The sequence below is a fragment of the Schistocerca nitens genome, chromosome 10, assembly GCF_023898315.1.
Source record: "Schistocerca nitens isolate TAMUIC-IGC-003100 chromosome 10, iqSchNite1.1, whole genome shotgun sequence".
NCBI classification, from domain to species: Eukaryota; Metazoa; Arthropoda; class Insecta; order Orthoptera; family Acrididae; genus Schistocerca; species Schistocerca nitens.
The window spans coordinates 77365378-77386809 of record NC_064623.1 but is presented as its reverse complement, the minus strand read 5'-3'; the positions used below and the strand labels follow the sequence as shown (position 1 = coordinate 77386809).

Genomic DNA, 21432 nt, shown 5'->3' with positions numbered 1-21432 from the left:
AAATGAAGAACAAAAAGGCTGTTGCAAAGGAGCACGAGGATGTAAAGAGCAACTGATAATAGATGCAGAGGTGACATATCAAGCTAAAACTAAACAAAAGTCGCTACACTATGCATACATTGATTACCAAAAAGCTTTTGATAGTGTACCCCACTCATGGTTACAACAGATATTGGAAATAAACAAAGTAGATCCTAAATTGATACAGTTCCTAAACATAGTAATGAAAAATTGGAAAACCACACTTAATATCCAAACAAATTCAAATAATTTCACATCACAGCCAATACAGATTAAGCGTGGAATATACCAAGGAGACTCATTAAGTCCTTTCTGGTTCTGCCTTGCTCTGAACCCACTATCCAACATGCTAAATAATACAAATTATGGATATAATATTACTGGAACATACCCACACAAAATAACACATTTGCTATACATGGATGATCTAAAACTACTGGCAGCAACAAATCAACAACTCAACCAATTACTAAAGATAACAGAAGTATTCAGCAATGATATAAATATGGCTTTTGGAACAGACAAATGTAAGAAAAATAGCATAGTCAAGGGAAAACACACGAAACAAGAAGATTACATATTGGATAACTGCAGCGAGTGCATAGAAGCGATGGAAAAAACAGATGCCTATAAATATCTAGGAAACAGACAAAAAATAGGAATAGATAATACAAATATTAAAGAAGAACTAAAAGAAAAATATAGACAAAGACTAACAAAAATACTGAAAACAGAATTGACAGCAAGAAACAAGACAAAAGCTATAAATACTTATGCTATACCAATATTGACCTATTCATTTGGAGTAGTGAAATGGAGTAACACAGACCTAGAAGCGCTCAATACACTTACACGATCACAATGCCACAAATATAGAATACTTCACATACATTCAGCAACAGAAAGATTCACATTAAGCAGAAAGGAAGGAGGAAGGGGATTTATCGACATAAAAAACCTACATTATGGACGGGTAGACAATCTAAGAAAATTCTTTATACACTCCTGGAAATGGAAAAAAGAACACATTGACACCGGTGTGTAAGACCCACCATACTTGCTCCGGACACTGCGAGAGGGCTGTACAAGCAATGATCACACGCACGGCACAGCGGACACACCAGGAACCGCGGTGCTGGCCGTCGAATGGCGCTAGCTGCACAGCATTTGTGCACCGCCGCCATCAGTGTCAGCCAGTTTTCCGTGGCATACGGAGCTCCATCGCAGTCTTTAACACTGATAGAATGCCGCGACAGCGTGGACGTGAACCGTATGTGCAGTTGACGGACTTTGAGCGAGGGTGTATAGTGGGCATGCGGGAGGCCGGGTGGACGTACCGCCGAATTGCTCAACACGTGGGGCGTGAGGTCTCCACAGTACATCGATGTTGTCGCCAGTGGTCGGCGGAAGGTGCACGTGCCCGTCGACCTGGGACCGGACTGCAGCGACGCACGGATGCACGCCAAGACCGTAGGATCCTACGCAGTGCCGTAGGGGACCGCACCGCCACTTCCCAGCAAATTAGGGACACTGTTGCTCCTGGGGTATCGGCGAGGACCATTCGCAACCGTCTCCATGAAGCTGGGCTACGGTCCCGCACACCGTTAGGCCGTCTTCCGCTCACGCCCCAACATCGTGCAGCCCGCCTCCAGTGGTGTCGCGACAGGCGTGAATGGAGGGACGAATGGAGACGTGTCGTCTTCAGCGATGAGAGTCGCTTCTGCCTTGGTGCCAATGATGGTCGTATGCGTGTTTGGCGCCGTGCAGGTGAGCGCCACAATCAGGACTGCATACGACCGAGGCACACAGGGCCAACACCCGGCATCATGGTGTGAGGAGCGATCTCCTACACTGGCCGTACACCACTGGTGATCGTCGAGGGGACACTGAATAGTGCACGGTACATCCAAACCGTCATCGAACCCATCGTTCTACCATTCCTAGACCGGCAAGGGAACTTGCTGTTCCAACAGGACAATGCACGTCCGCATGTATCCCGTGCCACCCAACGTGCTCTAGAAGGTGTAAGTCAACTACCATGGCCAGCAAGATCTCCGGATCTGTCCCCCATTGAGCATGTTTGGGACTGGATGAAGCGTCGTCTCACGCGGTCTGCACGTCCAGCACGAACGCTGGTCCAACTGAGGCGCCAGGTGGAAATGGCATGGCAAGCCGTTCCACAGGACTACATCCAGCATCTCTACGATCGTCTCCATGGGAGAATAGCAGCCTGCATTGCTGCGAAAGGTGGATATACACTGTACTAGTGCCGACATTGTGCATGCTCTGTTGCCTGTGTCTATGTGCCTGTGGTTCTGTCAGTGTGATCATGTGATGTATCTGACCCCAGGAATGTGTCAATAAAGTTTCCCCTTCCTGGGACAATGAATTCACGGTGTTCTTATTTCAATTTCCAGGAGTGTAGAATGAGCAGAAACTAGCAAAATACAGAAAGCAATCACTCGTATAAATACATCGACTACACCATTGCAATTTCATAACCACTTCTACAACCCTTTAGATCACATAACATCAACAGATACAAAGAAAGTAAATTGGAAAAAGAAAACACTACATGGCAAGCACCCGTATCATCTAACACAGCCACACATCGATCAAGACGCATCCAACACATGGCTAAGAAAAGGCAATATATACAGTGAGACGGAAGGATTCATGATCACAATACAGAATCAAACAATAAACACCAGATATTACAGCAAGCATATTATTAAAGATCCCAATACCACAACAGATAAATGCAGACTTTGCAAACAACAAATAGAAACAGTAGATCACATCACAAGCGGATGTAAAATACTAGCAAATACAGAATACCCCTGAAGACATGACAATGTAGCAAAAATAATACATCAACAACTTGCCATACAACATAAACTAATAAAACACGTTCCCACATACAAGTATGCACCACAAAATGTACTGGAGAATGATGAATACAAATTATACTGGAACAGAACCATTATAACAGATAAAACAACACCATATAACAAACCTGAAATTACCACAACTAATCAAAATATCCATACCAAATATAACAAATTCACAGAAGAAAACAGGAGAAAAAATTGAAAAATACATCCAACTGGCTGAGGAAATCAAGGACATGTGGCATCAGGATAAAGTTGACATTATACCAATTATACTATCAACTACAGGAGTCATATCACACAATATCCACCAGTACATCAACGCAATACAGCTACATCCAAACATATATATACAACTACAGAATTCTGTAATTATTGATACATGTTCAGTTACCCGAAAGTTCCTAAATGCAATGTAACATAGACCGTACAGTTAAAAGGAAGTCACGTTTGATCAAGGTCTGCGTCACTTTCCATTTTTAACCAGACATAACGTCTGAGAAAGGAAAGAAAGAAAGAAAGAAATAATAATAATAATAATAATAATAATAATAATTTTGAAACCATATCGAGCAAAGTAGTTCTGGCAAAGTAAAACCCTTTTTTAACGAATCTCTGGGGACTCAAATATTTTTTTTTCTTATCAGGGATTTTCCTTAAATGGCGGGGGATTTTTTACAAAACACATCTTCTGTGAGGGTCACTTCAAATGTTTTGCACACTGTAAGATAGAACTAAAGAAAATAATTTATTTTACAAAACACCTTTGAAGCCCTTCTGTGTAATCTTTATTTTTGCTAATGATGGCATCCCAAAATTTTGGCAACTTTTGTATTCCATGTAGGGCAACTCTACTGTTGAGCTGTTTGATTAGTTAGGCCACCTCACTGGAAACTTTGTCAGTTGTGTCAAAATGTTTTTCATGTAACTGTTCCTTAAATTTGGGAAACAACTCAAAGTCTGGTGGTCTTGTATGAGGACCCTGCTATTAGTGGGGAAGTATTTTCTGTCTGTATTCGCTAAACATTTCTCTTACTGGTAAGGCAGTATGCAGTCTTACATTACCATGTAAAATGAGGACACCAGCCGCAAACATGCCAAGTGTTCTTTGATGAATTTTTGGGTGCAAAACATTTTGCAGAAGCAGCTTGCAGCAAGATGCTCCTGTTCCCTGGAGTACTCTGTTTGTAGCTATGACTCCATTCAAGACATGCACAAAGATCATCATCAGTTTTGCCTTTTATTGTTGGCAGCAGAATTTTTTGGGGGGTGGAGAGTCAGAACTTTTCCATTGCAGTGACTGAGACTTCAGTTCTGGCTCAGAATCTTGTATCCAGGTTTCAAGTACAACAATCCTCCTCAGAAACTGTTCCCCTTCTTTTTGATAACATTGAATTAATTTTTCTGTGATCTGCTGTCAGACTGTGTGGAACCCACCTGGCAGCAACTTTTCTCATCTTCAACTTTTCAGTTATGATTGTGTTAACTGAAGTAACAGACTACTGGCCTCAGATGCAGTTTCATCACGTTTTTCACTGATTCTCTCTCTCGACATGTTATTAACAATATCCTGAGAGGTGTAGTCTGTTGCAGTTGATGGCCTTCCACTTCTTGGGCTGTCCCCAGTGCTTATCTGACCTTCATGGAAATGAGCAGGCCACCGTAACAATGTGCTACAATCCACCACACTATTCCCACACCTCTCTCAAAGCATTGTAGATTGCTCTTGGGTTCTTTAAACGCAAGTATTCTATTTTGAAGTAGGAATGGTGGTCACTATTTGTAATCCGACCTAATGTGGATTCAGCTTCTATTTTAAAACTGAATTACAACACAGCCAAGTGAACCAGCGAACACACATATGACTGTCACACCTAAAGTTCCACTCAAAACTGGCATGAATTTCAACTTTGTCATGCTACCATAATGATCACATGTGCACAGTGGGCAGAACTTTTGAAGTGAGCCTCGTATTGTTTTGTCCTTCCTGCATATTGTAGTGACAGCAGTTCCAGTTGGTTATAGGTTTTTAGAATTGACTTGTCTACATGAAAAGAGGATAGTAGTTCCCAGTGTTACCTGTTCCCTGCACACCAGCTGCAAAACGTAATCCAACGGCCTTCTCCTCTTCATCATCTTTGTACTACCACCATGTACCTCACAGTATTCCTTCACTAACATTTCACACATACCACTTACATTCATCTTGGTTGCAGAAGTTAGAACATTGTCATCAGAAGAAACGAAATTGTGGAATCTCACATTTTTCAGGAACATCTATGTTTCTGCTCCATTCTTTTTCTAGAAAGCTGTCATCTTCAATTGTAACTGGTGTATTACAACCTGCCTTTGCAAAATAGTTTGACGCAGTGCATTGTATTGCATAATACCAGGCAGCAAGAAACATATACATAGCCTGTAGAATGTTGAGTGTCATTGCAGTCCGTCACTCGAAGAATGTAATTGACCTCTGGACAATGCTACTCTGTGTTTGGCTTTAACAGAGTGAATTACACCCAGGTTCAGAGATCGTAGATGATGGTGGAAGGAACACAACATTGATATTCCTCAGAACTGATTTTTCTTGTGATGTTCAGGACTAGTTTCCTATCTGCTGCACTATTCTTGGCATCTAAAGTCTTCTAAAAATTTTCGATGCCATCCAGGCATTACTATTGTACTCGTAAGTACAAAGTAAGATTTTTATATTTTTAAAGCACCTGGAAGCTTTAAATTTCCATATTATCAGTGAGCTCTAACCTCCTTGGTGTTTTTCTCCCATAACACAATACCTGTTTGCAGGACATAAAGAGTAAAAATATGTCATTTTCATCTGCTTTATGAATGTCTGTGGGGTCGTAACAGTGTATCATTTCTTACAATAGCTTACACTTTCTACATCCACATCCTCACTATCTCCACTTACATTCTGAAATGAGAGATTATGACATTTTCTAAAATGATCTAACCAGCCATTTGACGCACAGAAATTTTCAACGCCCATCTTCATGCCGATTTCCTGAGCCTTCTCTTGCAGTATGTTTCCATTTATAAGAATGCTTTTTCACTCGTAGGAATGCTGCATCTTGCAATTCCTTGAAACCATTTTTAAAATAATGGTTACCACATCACTAAATGTTGACATACGAATGTTCCTCCTTTTGCCTCCAGTGTAACCGCTACCTTCAGTGTTTAACTGTGCTTCCTCATTTTTGAGAATGCTGCACAATAAAGACGGTGACAAATGGTTCTTCTTTGTCATGTCAGAAAGTTTTACGGTATGATTGTCTTCGACAGTGTGGATGTTGGTCAACTTTTGTTGATTCGTAAGCTTTGTATGTTTGTAGGCCATAACTCCACAAAAGTAAAATTGATAAAGTCAACAATCACTACGGCTTAACATCTTCCGCCATGACACTGACATCACATTGTGTGACCATTATCACATTGTAGGTAGAGTGGAAATAGATTTCTGATTCGTTCAGTGCTTTTTCTGGTATTGACACAACGTAATTCAATCTAGACGGAAGGAATAGATTACCTTAATCTACTTTCATGACATGAAAGACCTGTATGAAACTTAAAGAAATCTGAAACTTGTTTGGACAAATTAGGAATTGTGTGAAACTGGATTTTAATTTGCAGAATGTTTCATGTTCATTCCTTAAAAGCAGTGTTGCTCTTAAAATGGGGTTCTTCAAAAGTGGGGAAGAATAATGTTGTTCCAAAGGGAGTTTCACTGCGACTGACTGAAACATCAGGCTTACCCTCAAACCTTTATTTGTTGAATTGGAGTGTGACAGTATTAATAATATAATTATTGTCTGAAAATATATTGCAAAAAGAAAGAAAAATAGTATTTATTTACTCTGAGGGATAACAAAGCAAGCGGAGATGCTCCACTTTGCTGTATTCCAGCTTTTGACGTCCACATTTCCTGTGTTGGCTATAAATTCACTTCTGCATGCCTCATGGGCTGGATGAAATCTTCACTCTGATAGTTGTTAAGAATATGTGTTGAATATATTGGTGATTTTGGAGGCATTGATGTTGTTATTTTTAGGTGTTACTGTAGATGTTTCTTGAGAAAGGAAGCTGATACTTCATAAGCAAACCTCCCATAGTCTCAATCGTTCACTGTATAAAGTATGGTGACACAGTGTTTGTTTCAGGATTCGGATAAAGGCGCCATACTAAGCATTATCATACAGATAATGCCATTGGATGGTAAAAGTGGGAAAAAAACATTAAAATTAGTTGCTGTCAGCTAATCACTTTGTGTATTTCAGGTGTCGAACTGCCAGCAGTTGCACGCATTTCGACCACTATAGATACTTATGCTGGGAATGTGCAGCTCAAATGGGCACCTCCAAAAACTGAAGCTAAAATTGATTGGATATACGGAGTTTACTATGGGGTCACCCTGGACGAACTTCTATCAGGTATTGTGAAATTACTAATTTATTATCCAGTAAAAACACAGTTCACTGAAAAAAGATAGGGCAGGGGATGTAATTCAGAAGTATTTGTCATCAACTCGTTATGCTGTAGTATCTGATAGAAAAGATTTATCTACCTTGTTTTTATTCTATGTTCACCTGTTGTGTTTCAAACATGCTTTGCTTTTCTCTTTGTCCAGCGTGTGTGGTGACTTTTGTCTATTCTAGCTGCCATTTATCTTGTTCATTCATTTGCCATCTCCCACTTCCATAGAACAGCACACCGCCACTGCAAATTTTAGCAAATGTGTTCAGTTTCTCTGTCAGTCTTCTTGTCAAGAGACTTATCACTGTGGAATGTGTCTTTAGTAAGGACAATCCATTTTTTAATTTCTGAGTTATTTTGTCTTGAGAAATGATCCTCCTCAAATAGCAAACTGTTCTGCTTTTGAAATTTGTATGTTCATTGTGTTAGAATTTGCTGCATAAATAATGCTGTTAGTCAGTTTGATTTGATTTATTCATCTATGGATCATCTCGCACTGATAAAGGATCATTTAAAGAGTTCACAATCATAATAGTGCAATATCAGATTCTGTGGCTCAGGTGTTGACACTGTCAAATGAACACAACTGCTGTAAGATGATGGCAATACCAATGTCCAATATTCCATTAAATTTCTTTTAAATGCTCATGCTATATTTGTACCAATAAAGTCATGATTATATCACATCACCCCTGTTTTACGTAAATGTAGCTTTCACGTATCTTGAAGAAGAATTTTCACATACTTTTGTGTAATATCATGTCATATGTTCAAAGTGGTTTCACCATCACACACAATCTTAGGACATTTTATTATGTCTATAGATTTCATTTATGGTACAGACAATGAGTATATGCTTGATACAACAACTTTCACTAGCAAGCACTTGGTGACCATGGCTAGTTTTTCTTTAGGCAGCCTTTCTTACTAAACAGTAATTAATGGTTTTCTTGTGCACTGGAAAGAGAGATTATGTATTGATTTCCTAAAATTACTTCTCATTTTTTATTTTATTTTTTTATCTGGTAAATTCTGATGGTAGCTTACAGCTGAACGCACAGAACTGTTGTAGTGTTTATGCAGTGAAAAGTCTTTCTAATACTTTCAACACTCTGTCCTTCTCTTCCTTTAATATTTTGCAAAGTTTCCAGATCAGCAGTCACAGAATGGATCTGTGCAACTCAGTGTTAACTACAAATCCTTACAGGCAGGTTTCGATCGCCAGTTGATCGTAGGTTTTTTTTTTTTTTTGTTGTGGTTTCCATCCTTAATTTTAACTCGGCGAATGATTTGTTAAAGTGAAAAATGCCAAATTGCAATGTGGCACCAAGTCCACATTTAACTGTAGGGCACCTTATAATTGGCTTAGTAAGTCACTTGAAAGGTCGAAGAAAGGCAGGGGCATATCTCATCTGTCAGAACCGTGCCTAGTAAAGCACTGTTGTAGAGCTCGAAAATACCACTTCAGTCGTAAGGTTCTCTTTTATTTTCCAATGCTTAGACCATGACTGGCTATTAGATAGCCGTCATCAGATGTGATACTGAAAAATAAAAAAGAGACAAAAGCCAATAACATTTTTAATGTGAAGTAGCACACGAGAAAACAAAAGAAAAGAATCGTATAACATTTTTAGAAAACTGCTGGCGGGCTAGGTGCAATAAAACTAAGTCTGTGCCAAAGTGATACCAGACTATACAATAGATGACGCCAAAGTGATACCAGACTATACGACAGATGACTGCCTGGTAAATAAGTATGGAATGAACACCAAGGCACTTACATTTTGTGCTGTGACCTAGAGCGCCATGATGGAGTGTACAAGACATGGTGTACCACTAGCGAATGCAGAGCATGAAGTACTTTACAACACGGGAGGAAGTAAACTGGTAAACCACATTGGCAGAAGTACTGTCATCTGTTGACAGTAAGAACAACATGGGACCAACTAGCCTGGCCGTTCATAATTTGAATTAGGGATTTCATGAAAAGGAAAAAAATTAGAAAAATGTTGCCTGAAAAGTACATTATGAGTAGTAAAAGAACTTATTAAAAAAGGGCAGTACAGAACTGCAGTAAAACTCCTAAGGACAGTGGGTGAGACATTATTTATTTCAGGGCACGTTGAGAGGTAGTTGTTGTGCCCTGAAATGAGGAATGTTCTGCCCACTATCCTTCCCACCCCTCCCACAGTGGTACTCCACTGCCCACCAAATCTACGCAATATACTTACCCTTCCTACACAACCCTGCTCCCAACCCCTTGCCTCCTGGGTCATATCCCTGTAATAGATGTAGATGCAAGACCTGTCCCCACCACCACCTAATCCAGTCGGGTCCCAAGCATCACCTCCATGAAAGGTAGGGCTACCTGTGAAACTAGTTATGCGATCTACAAGCTAAGCTGCAAGCACTGTGCTGTATTATACATGGGCATGACAACCAACAAACCTGTCTGTCTGCATGAATGGCCACCAGCAGACTGTGGCCACTAAACATCTGAACTACACTGTTGCTTAGCCCGCTGCCCACCACATTGTTCATTTCCGTGAGTGCTTCACAGACTGTGCCATCTGGATTCTTCCCATCAACACATTCTTTTCTGAACTGTGCATGGCCTCGACCTTTCTTGGTTATTGTCCTCACCCACTTGCTCATTCCCTGTTCCCATTCCAGCACTATGCAGCCCTCTATTCCACTAAAGCACACACTCTTTTCACTTCTCTCCATTTCTGCTAATCCCCTCTCCCCCCCCCTCCCCCCTCCATCTAACCTCCGTACTGCATCTAGCTGCCCTACCTTCTCTCCACCTCATTCCCATATCCTCCCACAAGCAGCACTTTACCATCCCATATCCCTACCATGCTATCCCTCCTCCTTATCCTCACCACCCGGTTGCTTCTCCCATCATGCACTGCTGTTCGTATTGTGGCCTCAGCAGCCAGAGGCTGGGGTCATGTGTGTGTGAATTGCATTTGTGCAAATATGTGTGCATAAATTGTCTATTTCCGACTAAGGCCTTGTTTAACAGAAAGCTCACTTTATGACAGTCATTTTATCGTGCCTGTCTGCAACACAGCATATGGTGAGTAGCAACTATCCTTTCAGAATAGAAAACGAATACTCGTGCATGGGCTTATTTTGTCTTACTGTCCAGATTTAAGCATGTAGATAATGCTTTTCCAATTTCTCTGCAGGACCTCGCATGACGACGAACATGATGAATGTGACACTCCGCGACCTGGCCTCCTGTGAGCAGTACCTGATAGACATTGCTGTTGTGGGTCCGAAGGGTAACGGACCGCTCTCCCTTTCGGCACAGACGGTGTTGACGCCTTTCTCGCCATTATCGGCGCCTCGCAATGTCCGTGTTACAGATGGAGATAATGTAAATGGCACACTGCACATGCACATATCGTGGAATTCCCCATGCCCACGTATGCTGTCACCTGTTAATTATGTGGTATGTATATAAAAGTGTGAATTCTCACAGAGTATATGATGTCTGTCTGGTAAATACGTGAGTGATGCAGTATTACCGATATGACTAATTAGAACAGACCATTGTCAAGTTTTAGTAGTAGTAGTAGTAGTAGTAGTAGTAGTAGTAGTTTTGTGTGTGTGTGTGTGTGTGTGTGTGTGTGTTTTGGTCTGTTTGTTTGTTTTTACACTACAATACTTTCTGATAGTATTCAGCTGTGTTACTCCTAATCCAGATACAGAGTCTACAACTGCATCATTATTTTCTTCTTTTAATACATTTTTAATTTTTGCATCCTCTGCAGAATTGTGAAACAATATATATTTCATGAAAATTGTAGTCCTACTGCCATTCTCTTACAGATCATAGTTCTGGTAATGTAAGAATTCATTTAATGAATGTTCTGCTCATCTCCTAGTATTTTCATCCAAAAAATGCGGTAGTCAGCTTTTGATAGAGTGGCATCATTTTCGGCCGAGTGCTACTCGTAATATGAAAATCACTTGCAAGTTGAGTTGGACACATTTAATACTGAATGGATCAAGATACATTCCTTATCGTAAAAATATGTTGCTATGTGGGAGTGTTAAACTTGTGTGTGGAGCTGTCTTTATGGCTGTACAAGACATCTTCCACAGAGGTCCAACTTTAGTCCTTACCTTGTGTTTTCAGTTCATTTCTGTTTCAAACATATGTTGGATTGGCTCAGTTGTTTGTGAGACTCTGCTAGCACATTTGCATTTGTTAATTTTTATAGCACACTTTAGTCTGTTTGTACAACTATATTTGAAAAAATGCCTTAGGTTTCTGGCTGTGGAACTGCATGTAGAATATTGTCTTAAAGACAACTGTACTTGTCCATTGCCATTCAAGGACGGTCACAGGATGAAACCTGAAATCAACTTCTTAAATTTCTGGATTGTGTGATTTTTTTTTTTTTTTTTTTTTTTTTTTTTTTTTTTTTTTTTTCTGTCAAGTCTGCATGTGCTGACTATTTTATGTCGAAGTCAAACTGAGGTGAAGTGAAGAGTTAGTTGTAGGAACCTGTATTTCTCAGGATTCTTCAGCACATGTCCAAGATATTGTTTCCTTTTTGTTATCGCATTTACAATTATAAATGTTCTTTCTCTTCAGTATTCGTGTGGAGCATAGTGAGTCCAAGAGAGAGTGTGAGCTTCTACGTGCCTAGATCTTAGAGCTGTTATTTTTTTTCATTGTGGCATCATTCAGTGCCTGTGATTCTGCCTTTTACAAAGCTGTGAAACATAACTGACTGTTCAGCTGGTAGCTTTCTAACACAGACGTGAACTTTATAAACACTATAGTGGATATTAAATGCAGCAGTTAATTGGTATTGAACTGCTGTAATCTGAGGTAATGATTGTCTCTGGGAATAATATTTTGTTATCACACACAGTTCTAACACTGTCCAGAAATATCCGTATCAGTTTTGACAGCACGTTAACCAAGTTTATGTACTGTACCGTGTTAAAACGCTTCTCATAGTCAATTAAGCCAGCAAAGCTGTCACAATTCTTATCCCTAGTTTGTAGGTGTGATGAATGTAGTCAGTTTCAGAATAGATAACATGAATATTATTTGTATAAACCAGCCAAAGGCAAATTTTAAGAGAATATTTAATTCATTTTAGTGTTGGGAAATACAGGGTGAATCTCAACTCGAGCAATGAAATTTTGGCGGTTGTTCAGAGATATTTTTAGAGTATTTTGTTGTGAGGGACCCATAGTCTCTGGTGCCCGATTACATGGTAGTAATATAACAGTGATTTATTCAGTTTATTGCCTCATTTCCCTTTGTTTCTGTGAAAATCCCTTCACAATTGTGTAATAGATTGTAATGTACAATAAAATAAAGTGTGACACACAACACAGAGTAACATGCGAAAGTACTGTGATGTGGTTGCCATCACTATGGAAACAGCTCAACATAACATTGTCATGCTGCTCTTCTGTAGCATTCAGTGAACCAAAACACAAGATGCATATCAGTCAACCCTTCATCAGGAAATGTATGTATATTTTTGCATACTAAAAGGGGTACAGAAAAGAAACCAAACTTTTTTCTAAATGGAAACTCCAGTCAGGAATATCAGCATTGTAGCTAGATTGCTACTTACTGTAGAGAAGACACGTCAAGTAGCAGACAGGCACGATTTAAAGCCACCCAGATGTGTCTTTCAGTCACAGCCTACACACACACACACACACACACACACACACACACACACACACAGAGAGAGAGAGAGAGAGAGAGAGAGAGAGAGAGAGAGAGAGAGAGACTGACTGACTGACTGTCATCTCCAGATGCCGAAGCATTGTGGCCAAGTTTAGGTGAGTTGTGCATGTTTTTTTGCCCCAGATGGTTTGATTTAGAATTGTACAATGAGCATTTACCTTCACTAATTTCATTATTTGTGTTCCATCCAGCCAAGGTACTAAAAAAAATTATTTTTTCTTCCCTCAGCAATTGGTGACCTTGCAGATTGTGCACTGGTCTTGCAAACTGCCTCCACCAGATCTTGTCCTGTGTATTTTCCATCCACTTTTCTGAATTCTGGCTGATGCATATCTTTCTGTGGTCCATCTTCCCATCATATTCTTGATTTTTCCTGGGGGCACTTTCCTTATGGCCTTCCCACCAACACTTCTTTCGGTATGGCACCATCTGTTATCCTCGCGACATTTCCAGCCCATTGTAGTCACTTAACCTGTCAGTATGTACAATATTGGGCTGATTCATCATAGCATATATTTCCTCTATTTTCAGTCTCCTCCACCCACTTCCTTCAATTGCTGGCCCCAAATTCTTCCTCTTGATCTTTCTGTCAAACACCATCAGTTTTTCTCTACCACTCGTGATGGTACTCTGTTTCTGTACCATGTAGCAGCACTGTGGCAATTATAGTAATCGTACACAGAGGTGACAAAAGTCGTGGGACAGCAATATGCACATATACACACTTACAGGTGTGCTCTTATCTTTAACCTTTATTTTAAACTCCTTTTTCTGTCAAATGGTTGTTATGTTATCTAGCTGACATTGTATCTGTTACTGTATTTATAGTATGTCTTACTTAAACTATGTACAATTTGCCATTGAATTGCCCTTGTATTTATTGTAAGTTTAAATTGAAACCTGTACGATTTGACACGTTCCATATCCTTGTGATTGACTCACTAACTGGATCTACGGAACAAGAAATAAATAAATAAATAAATAAAATACAGGTAGCATACATGAGGTATAAAAGGGCAATGCATTGGTGTAGCTGTCATTTGTAATCAGGGCGTTCATGTGAAAAGGTTTCTGATGTGATTATGGCTTCACAATAGGAATTAATGGACTTTGAACATCTAATGATAGTTGGAGTTAGATGCATGGGACATTCCATTTCATTAGAGAATTCAATATTACAAGATCCACAGTGTCAAGAGTATGCCGAGAGTACCTCTCACCACGGACGACATATTGGCTGACAGCCTTCACTTAAGCAGCGACTTTTCTGTAGATTTGTCAGTGTTAACAGACGAGCAACACTGCGTGAAATAACTGCAGAAATCAGTGTGAGACACATGATGAACATATCTGTTAGGACAGTGCAGTGAAATTTGTAGTTAATGGTCTGTGACAACAGACGACTGATGAGAGTGCCTTTGCTAACAACATGACCTGCAGGACCTCTCTTGGATTGGTGACCATATCGGCTGGCTGCCATATGACTGGAAACCTGTGGCCTGGTTGGATAAGTCCAGTTTTCAGTTTGAAAGATCTGATGGAAGGGTTAGTGTTTGGTGCAGGCCCCATGAAGCCACAGTCCCAAGTTGTCAACAACACACTGTGTAAAATGGCGTGGGCTCCATAATGGTGTGGGGTGTATTTACAGGGAATGCACTGGGTCCTCTGTTCCAGTTGAACGGATCATTGACTGGAAATGTTTGTGTGGCTACTTGGAGTCTATTTGCACCCATTTGTGGACTTCACATTCCCAAACAACGATGGAATTTTTATGGATGAAAATGTACCATGTAATCGGGCCACAGTTATTCACAGTTGGTTCGAAGAACATTGTAGACCGTTTGAGCAAATGAGTTGTCCACGCATCAGATGTTTATGGGAAATAATCGGGAGGTGACTTTGTGCAAAAATTCTGCACTAGCAACAGTTTCACAATTACGGATGGCCACAGAGGTAGCGTGGCTCTGTATTTCTGCACGAGACTTCTGACTGCATGTCGAGTTGCTGCACTTTTCCGGACAAAAGGTGGTCCGACACTATATTAGGAGGTATCCTATGACTATTGTCACCTCAGTGTATGCCTTCATTTTAACTTTTGTTGGGGTTACCCTGATTTCATAACTGGTTTTAGGCTGTTGTAATGGATCTATAGCATTAGCGATTTATTGCTTTCCTTCTGACTGGACATTATTCTTGTGGCTGAAGTGTGATCTCAAGTATTTAAGGTCCTTAACTATTTTCAACTTTGCCTCTTCCACCTGTAAATTCTCAGGCACGTTGTGGTTCATCCTTCTACTTAGTTCCATCACTTATCTATTTTCTGTGCCGATTCGTAAGCCCGCATTACTGCTCAGTTCCTCCACTGTTTTTATCAGTTCTTCTCTCAACTGAAATATCTGTCCTATCATCAGCATTTGCAGATTTACTGGGCTTTTCATGTCTCATACAACTTTTTCAGGGAGAAGGTTAAATAATACGTGTGACAATGCAGCATCTCACCGAATCCTGAAGGGACTTTTCTGTATCTTATTAATTGCAAACTTCATTTGGAACTGAGAATAAATAAGAGCATTGCTATTACAGATTACTGTGACCGAGGTGAACTTGAAAAAGTCCTCGAGTGTGCGTCTGGGTAATACCACGGGAACATACCTGAGCCATCAGCTGATTGTGGCACGGGGTGGATCGTACCATGTAGAAGTTGCTCAGGATGTTGTGGGGGCCAAGAAGGTGGCGGCTTATCCCCCTGTGTGGCACGCGGCACCCTTGCCCGTCCCACACAGCATCAAGGCCATGGAAGCAGCCAACCAATCAATTCTAGTGTACTGGCAGGAACCTCAGCTACCAAATGAAATGCTGAATACGAGGTAAGGACAGAAGTCTGTACAACATTCCTTATTTTTCTCTTATTTTATTGCTGTATTTTTCAGTTAATTTTATTTACTGTTATAACAGATCAAATTTATTTAAATTATTGGGAAAAAAGAAATAATTTAAACTCCTCCCATTAAATATACAAGGTGTAATCAAATAGAAACAGGAATTTTTTATTGTACTTAAAGAACCTTCATTTATTCAACATCAACTTTGTCCACTTTGAAGTAATCCCCCTCAGATATGATACACTTGTGCCAGTGCTTTTTCCAGTCTTGGAAGCACTTATTTAAGTCGATTTTCATTATGATGATTCAGCTTGTTCAGCAATTCTGTTTTTGTCTTATTTCTGGTGGCAGAACAAGATCATTTCATGGCTCTTTTCATCCTTGGGAATAGGAATAGTTACAGGGGACGATGTCCGGTGAATACAGTGCCTAAGGCAACATAACGGTTTGATTTTTTGACAAAAAATCATGAAGTAGCATTGAGGTCTAAGTGGGAGCATTTTGTGATGCAATTTCCACATGTGGTTTTTCCACAATTCTGGTCATTTTTTTCAGATTACTTCACCCAGATGGCATGCAACTTCCAGCTCGTATTCTTCATTGACAGTGTGATATTAAGGCAGGAACTTGTGATGCACTATCCATTTGCAATCAAAGAAAACAGTGAGAAGAACCTTCACATGCAGTCAAACTTGTTTCCCCCCCCCCGCGCCGGTCTTGGCTCTTCAGGCAGTTTTAATTGGTACTATCGAGCCTTGGTTTCACGTCATACCATTTTGCCCATGTTTTGTCACCTGTTATAACCTTTGGAAGTTCTGGATTGTTGTTGACTTCATTCAGCAATTACTGAGTGGTGTCTATGCCATATCATTTTTGGTCAAAATTCAACAATTTTGGAACAAACTTTGCTGCTACATGTTTCATGCCCAAAACATCCAAAAACAATTATCAGCGACATCTCTGATAGTGATTTGGCTAATTTTCCAGGACCATTTTCTTTACTTCTTCCAACTTAAAGACGATGACCGCTCTGGATTCCCTAGCACATCAGTTACTGACAACATTGTCTTCTTGACCCTCTGAGAAATGATTACCACTTGTAAATTCTTGTGTTGCTCATAGCAGATTTGCCAAAAGCCAACTTTTCAAGTGCGGTGCTGCATTTATGCCATTTTTCAAGCAAAATTTAATGCAAAGTCTATGAAGTAAAAATGCGCCAAGCACTTGAAAACACACATAACCTTTTTGACTGTCAACAGTAAACTAAATATTCAAAACAGCTGAAAATGCAAACATACATCAGGAACATGTGTACCAGTAAGTTAAAATTAAAAAAGAGAAAATTGAAAATCAGATGTACAAAGCTGGTGAAATTAATTAAAGAAAAAACAAATCCCCACTATTGTTAGATCACCATCTTGTAATCAGTTAAAGAAAAAATAGCTCAACAACCATACACTGTTGAAAACTTTTCAAAAGAAAGCATGAACTTCAAATCTCTCTCTTGAAAAATTATGCTGCCAGTCTGTCAACATGTTGCTGTTGTATGCAGATGGCCGCTGGGTGTCTATATTTACCTTCAAGACAACACGAGAATTGACAGTGTCCACATTTCCTGTTGGCAAAGGTGCTTTTTCACTCAGTTAAGGATGATGATGATGATGATGATGATGATGTTTGGTTTGTGGGGCACTCAACTGCGCAGTTATCAGCACCCATACAAATTCCCAACCTTTGCTCAGTCCAGTCTCGCCACTTTCATGAATGATGATGAAATTATGAGGAAAACACAAACACCCAATCATCTCGAGGCAGGTAAAAATCCCTGACAGTGCCGGGAATCGAACCCGGGACCTCGTGCTCGGGAAGCGAGAATCCGACTGCGAGACCATGACCTGCGGACAATTAAGGAATAGTTTGTATCCCTTTAGAATATCTATGGGGCTGAGACCTGATATTCCTGAATACACATAACAGGCCGTTTGCCATGTCAGCACTAATACAGTTCATCAGTAGTCACCTTAGTGTTGAAACAAGAAACTAGAACTGTGTACACATACTTGCATAGAGTTACATGCACTGATTTGTTAGCCTAGTTTGAAGGTTCAATCCACTGTGTTTCAGTATTCCTTCACCTCTGCCTGAAGTATTTCCCCTTCATGTTTTTCATAAGCTTGCTGGTTTCCACAACAAAAATTCGTTTTACCACAGTAATGAAGGAATCTTTTACTTTGGAAAAACCATATTCAGTGATATCACATTTCCCAATATTTTTGCTAGTTAATTATACTAAAAACGGTGCCATTTGGAGAGATCAGTAAAGTGATGCAGCAGTTAAATAGCATACTTTTGTACGTGCAAGCATGCGTTCGTGTGTGTGCGCGCGTTTGCGCACGCGCACACACCTTGTGCTACTGCATTGTGCTGGATGAACACACAACACTGAGAATATGGACAGGGTAGAAAGGCAACACATAACCACCAGAGTCAGAAGTGCGCACAAATAATGACTATTATTATTAACAATGTAGGGAAAGATAAATTTCTACTTACCGTATAGAAGACATGTTAAGTTGCAGTCAGGCAAAATTAAAAAAAAATATTTACATAAAGCTTTTGACCACAGCCTTCATCAGCACAAGAGAAACAACACACCATTCATACACGCAGACTGGCACACCTCATGCACTCTTGACCGCCAACTCTGGGTGGGCCGGAATGCCATACACTACACTATTGATGAAACATTTCTGGGAACAGTATCTACTGTAAAATACGAGGGCTATCCACAAAGTACATTACGTTTTGGAATTAAAAATAAATAAAGTATTGGAAATTTTTTTAAAATTATATACAGATGAAAGCCACACTTAAATACTACTTTTCTGTATAGTTGCCATTTAAATTAAGGCACTTATCGTAGCGATGAATGAGCTTGGAAATTCCTTCGTCGTAAAATTCGGCTGCCTGCGCCTTCAACCACATGGTTACCTCTTCTTGAAGCTGTGGGTCGTCATCAAAACGCTGCATAGCCAACCACTTTTTCATTGCTGGGAATAAGTGGCAGTCGCTCGGTGCCAGGTCGGGACTGCACGGCGGATGGGGAAACAACTCCCACTTAAAAGATTCGAGAACTTCACGAGTGGTTTTTGCCGTGTGGGCCCGGGCGTTGTTGTGAATCAGCAAGATCTTTGAGCCCAACTTTCCCCTGCGCTTGTTTTGTATTGCTCTTCTGAGGTTGTGCAGAGTTTGGCAATACCTTTGAGAGTTTATTGTAGTGCCTCTTTCCAGGAAATCCACAAAAATCACACCTTTTCTGTCCCAAAAGACAGTCGCCACGTGGTTGAAGACGCAGGCAGCCGAATTTTACGACGAAGGAATTTCCAAGCTCGTCCATTGCTATGATAAGTGCCTTAATTTAAATGGCAACTATGTAGAAAAGTAGTATTTAAGTGTGGCTTTCATCTGTATATAATTAAAAAAAATTCCAATACTTTATTTATTTTTAATTCCAAAATGTAATGTACTTTGTGGATAGCCCTCGTATCTAGCGGTAACTATCTACACCTACCTTAAGTTGTGGAATGACCACATAAAACAAATACGAGAAGCGGGTGTCAGATTGAGATTCGTAGGAAGAACCTTAAGGAAATGTAACTCATCCACGAAAGAAGTGGCTTACAACGCACTTGTTTGACCTATTCTTCAGCATTTTTCTTCAATTTGAGACCTTTACCATGGTCATCTTATCTGTGTTTCCAGTCTTGTGTTTCTGAGGGTAAGAATTTAATCACTGCATTTCAGTGACATTTCTGTGAAATTTTGATATATTTGTCAGTAAAAGCTTCTGGTAGTTTGTGTTAAGGTATTTTTGCACAGGGCATAACACTGTTGCCACAAAATGGACATCCATGAACTAGTAGTAGTGAGTGTGGCTGTCCTGCTTTTACATTACACAAGGAGTAAAGTTAGAAAGAACAAGAGAAATAGGGCTTTGTGGATGCGTTCTTAAGTAAGTGGGATGCTTCAGAAAATTTAACTCATAAACTGACACTGGATACATATCTCTTCCATAATTTCACCAGAATATCAGAATACAATTTTGAATATCTCTTACAAGTAATAGGTCCAAGAACTGCTAAAAGTGTTATAAAGATGAGAGTGTATAACAGTTAGAACCAGATTGGCAATCACCCTTTGGTTTTTATCTACTGGTGATTTGTAGAGAAGTTTGATCTACCTTTTTAAAGCGCACTGTTCATCAATAAGTATCTTGGCATGAGAAGTATGCAATCCTTTGGTTGAAGGACTGATGGTAAGTTTGAAATAAGAATACAGATTTTATTTACATTTCATTTTTGTTCTCTGGCACACGGAAAACTCACGATAAGGCATCTTTATGTACATCACTTTCAATGCCCTGTAGCTCTGGTCGTACATGAATCATATTTATGAAATCTGTAGTTCTCACATTTGTCCAATTCTCTCTCGCTATACGCAAAGAACTCACAATTACTAACGTTTAACAAAACAGATGTCTGGATGTATGAGCGCAAACTTTGAATGAAAATGAAATTGTATGGTTTTCGGTTAGACATGTGACTGCAAAACTGTCTGTAGGAGAAATAAGAACCATTTACAGAGACAGAAATAGACATTGCCCTGAAATTGAAACATTCTTCGCCTTTGGTGGACAACACCTGCAAGACCTCAGCAACTAGCTGAAATAATGTGCAACATCAGCACTTTTGCCTGGTCATACCCATAAATTGCTGTGTATTTCAGTCACATTGCATCATCGAATTTAGGAGCCAGTTCTACACAGGCCTTTATCTGAATATTTGTGAAGAGATAGGTACCCTGTATGTACTTTCATTCTGTTCAAATGAAAGAACCCTAGCTTCAGTTTAAGAATATTTCCTGTCTTTTGGCCCTCTGTAGGATGTCCTTAATGAAACAGCAGTTTGCAGATTATTGTCCAATACGAGCGAATGCCTCACATCAGATTCATCTAAACCATACTTCCTGCCAACTTCTCTATTAGATGCACTCTTCACTTAATGAATAAGTGCAAGTTTGAAATGTGGATCATACCTTTGCCAAATTCCAAAGTTTGTTGAAGATTTTCTTTTGACATTGGCCGAAGACTAAATTTTATATTTTAGGTGGGGTAAATTGTCTCTGTAAAATAAGTGAAATGTGAGTGCTATAATAATCACTAGCTGAAGGAAATGTCAACCGTTACATTCTTCGTACCATACGTTGTGCAGTTTCCAAACACAAATGTCATTGTTCACCCATTACGAACTGAGGAGTGAGCAGTGCAGTTTAAGTTCCCATAGTGTGAAACTACATTGGTATCACCCAGATAAGCTGCACCTCAATTTTTCATGGCTGAATTTTACATCTACATCTGTAC

At 39.8% G+C, this 21432-nt stretch overlaps 1 protein-coding gene across 2 annotated transcripts in view; it reads left to right on the top strand.

The window, feature by feature from the left end:
• Window positions 1-21432, top strand: part of LOC126210428 (sortilin-related receptor-like) — a 204193-nt gene that overhangs the window by 149959 nt on the left and 32802 nt on the right. For both annotated transcript variants that reach the window (XM_049939658.1, XM_049939659.1), the window contains exons 27-29: window positions 7202-7354; window positions 10592-10857; window positions 15715-15998. In XM_049939658.1, the coding sequence (XP_049795615.1) occupies window positions 7202-7354; window positions 10592-10857; window positions 15715-15998 (703 nt within the window). The remainder of the gene's footprint in view (window positions 1-7201; window positions 7355-10591; window positions 10858-15714; window positions 15999-21432) is intronic.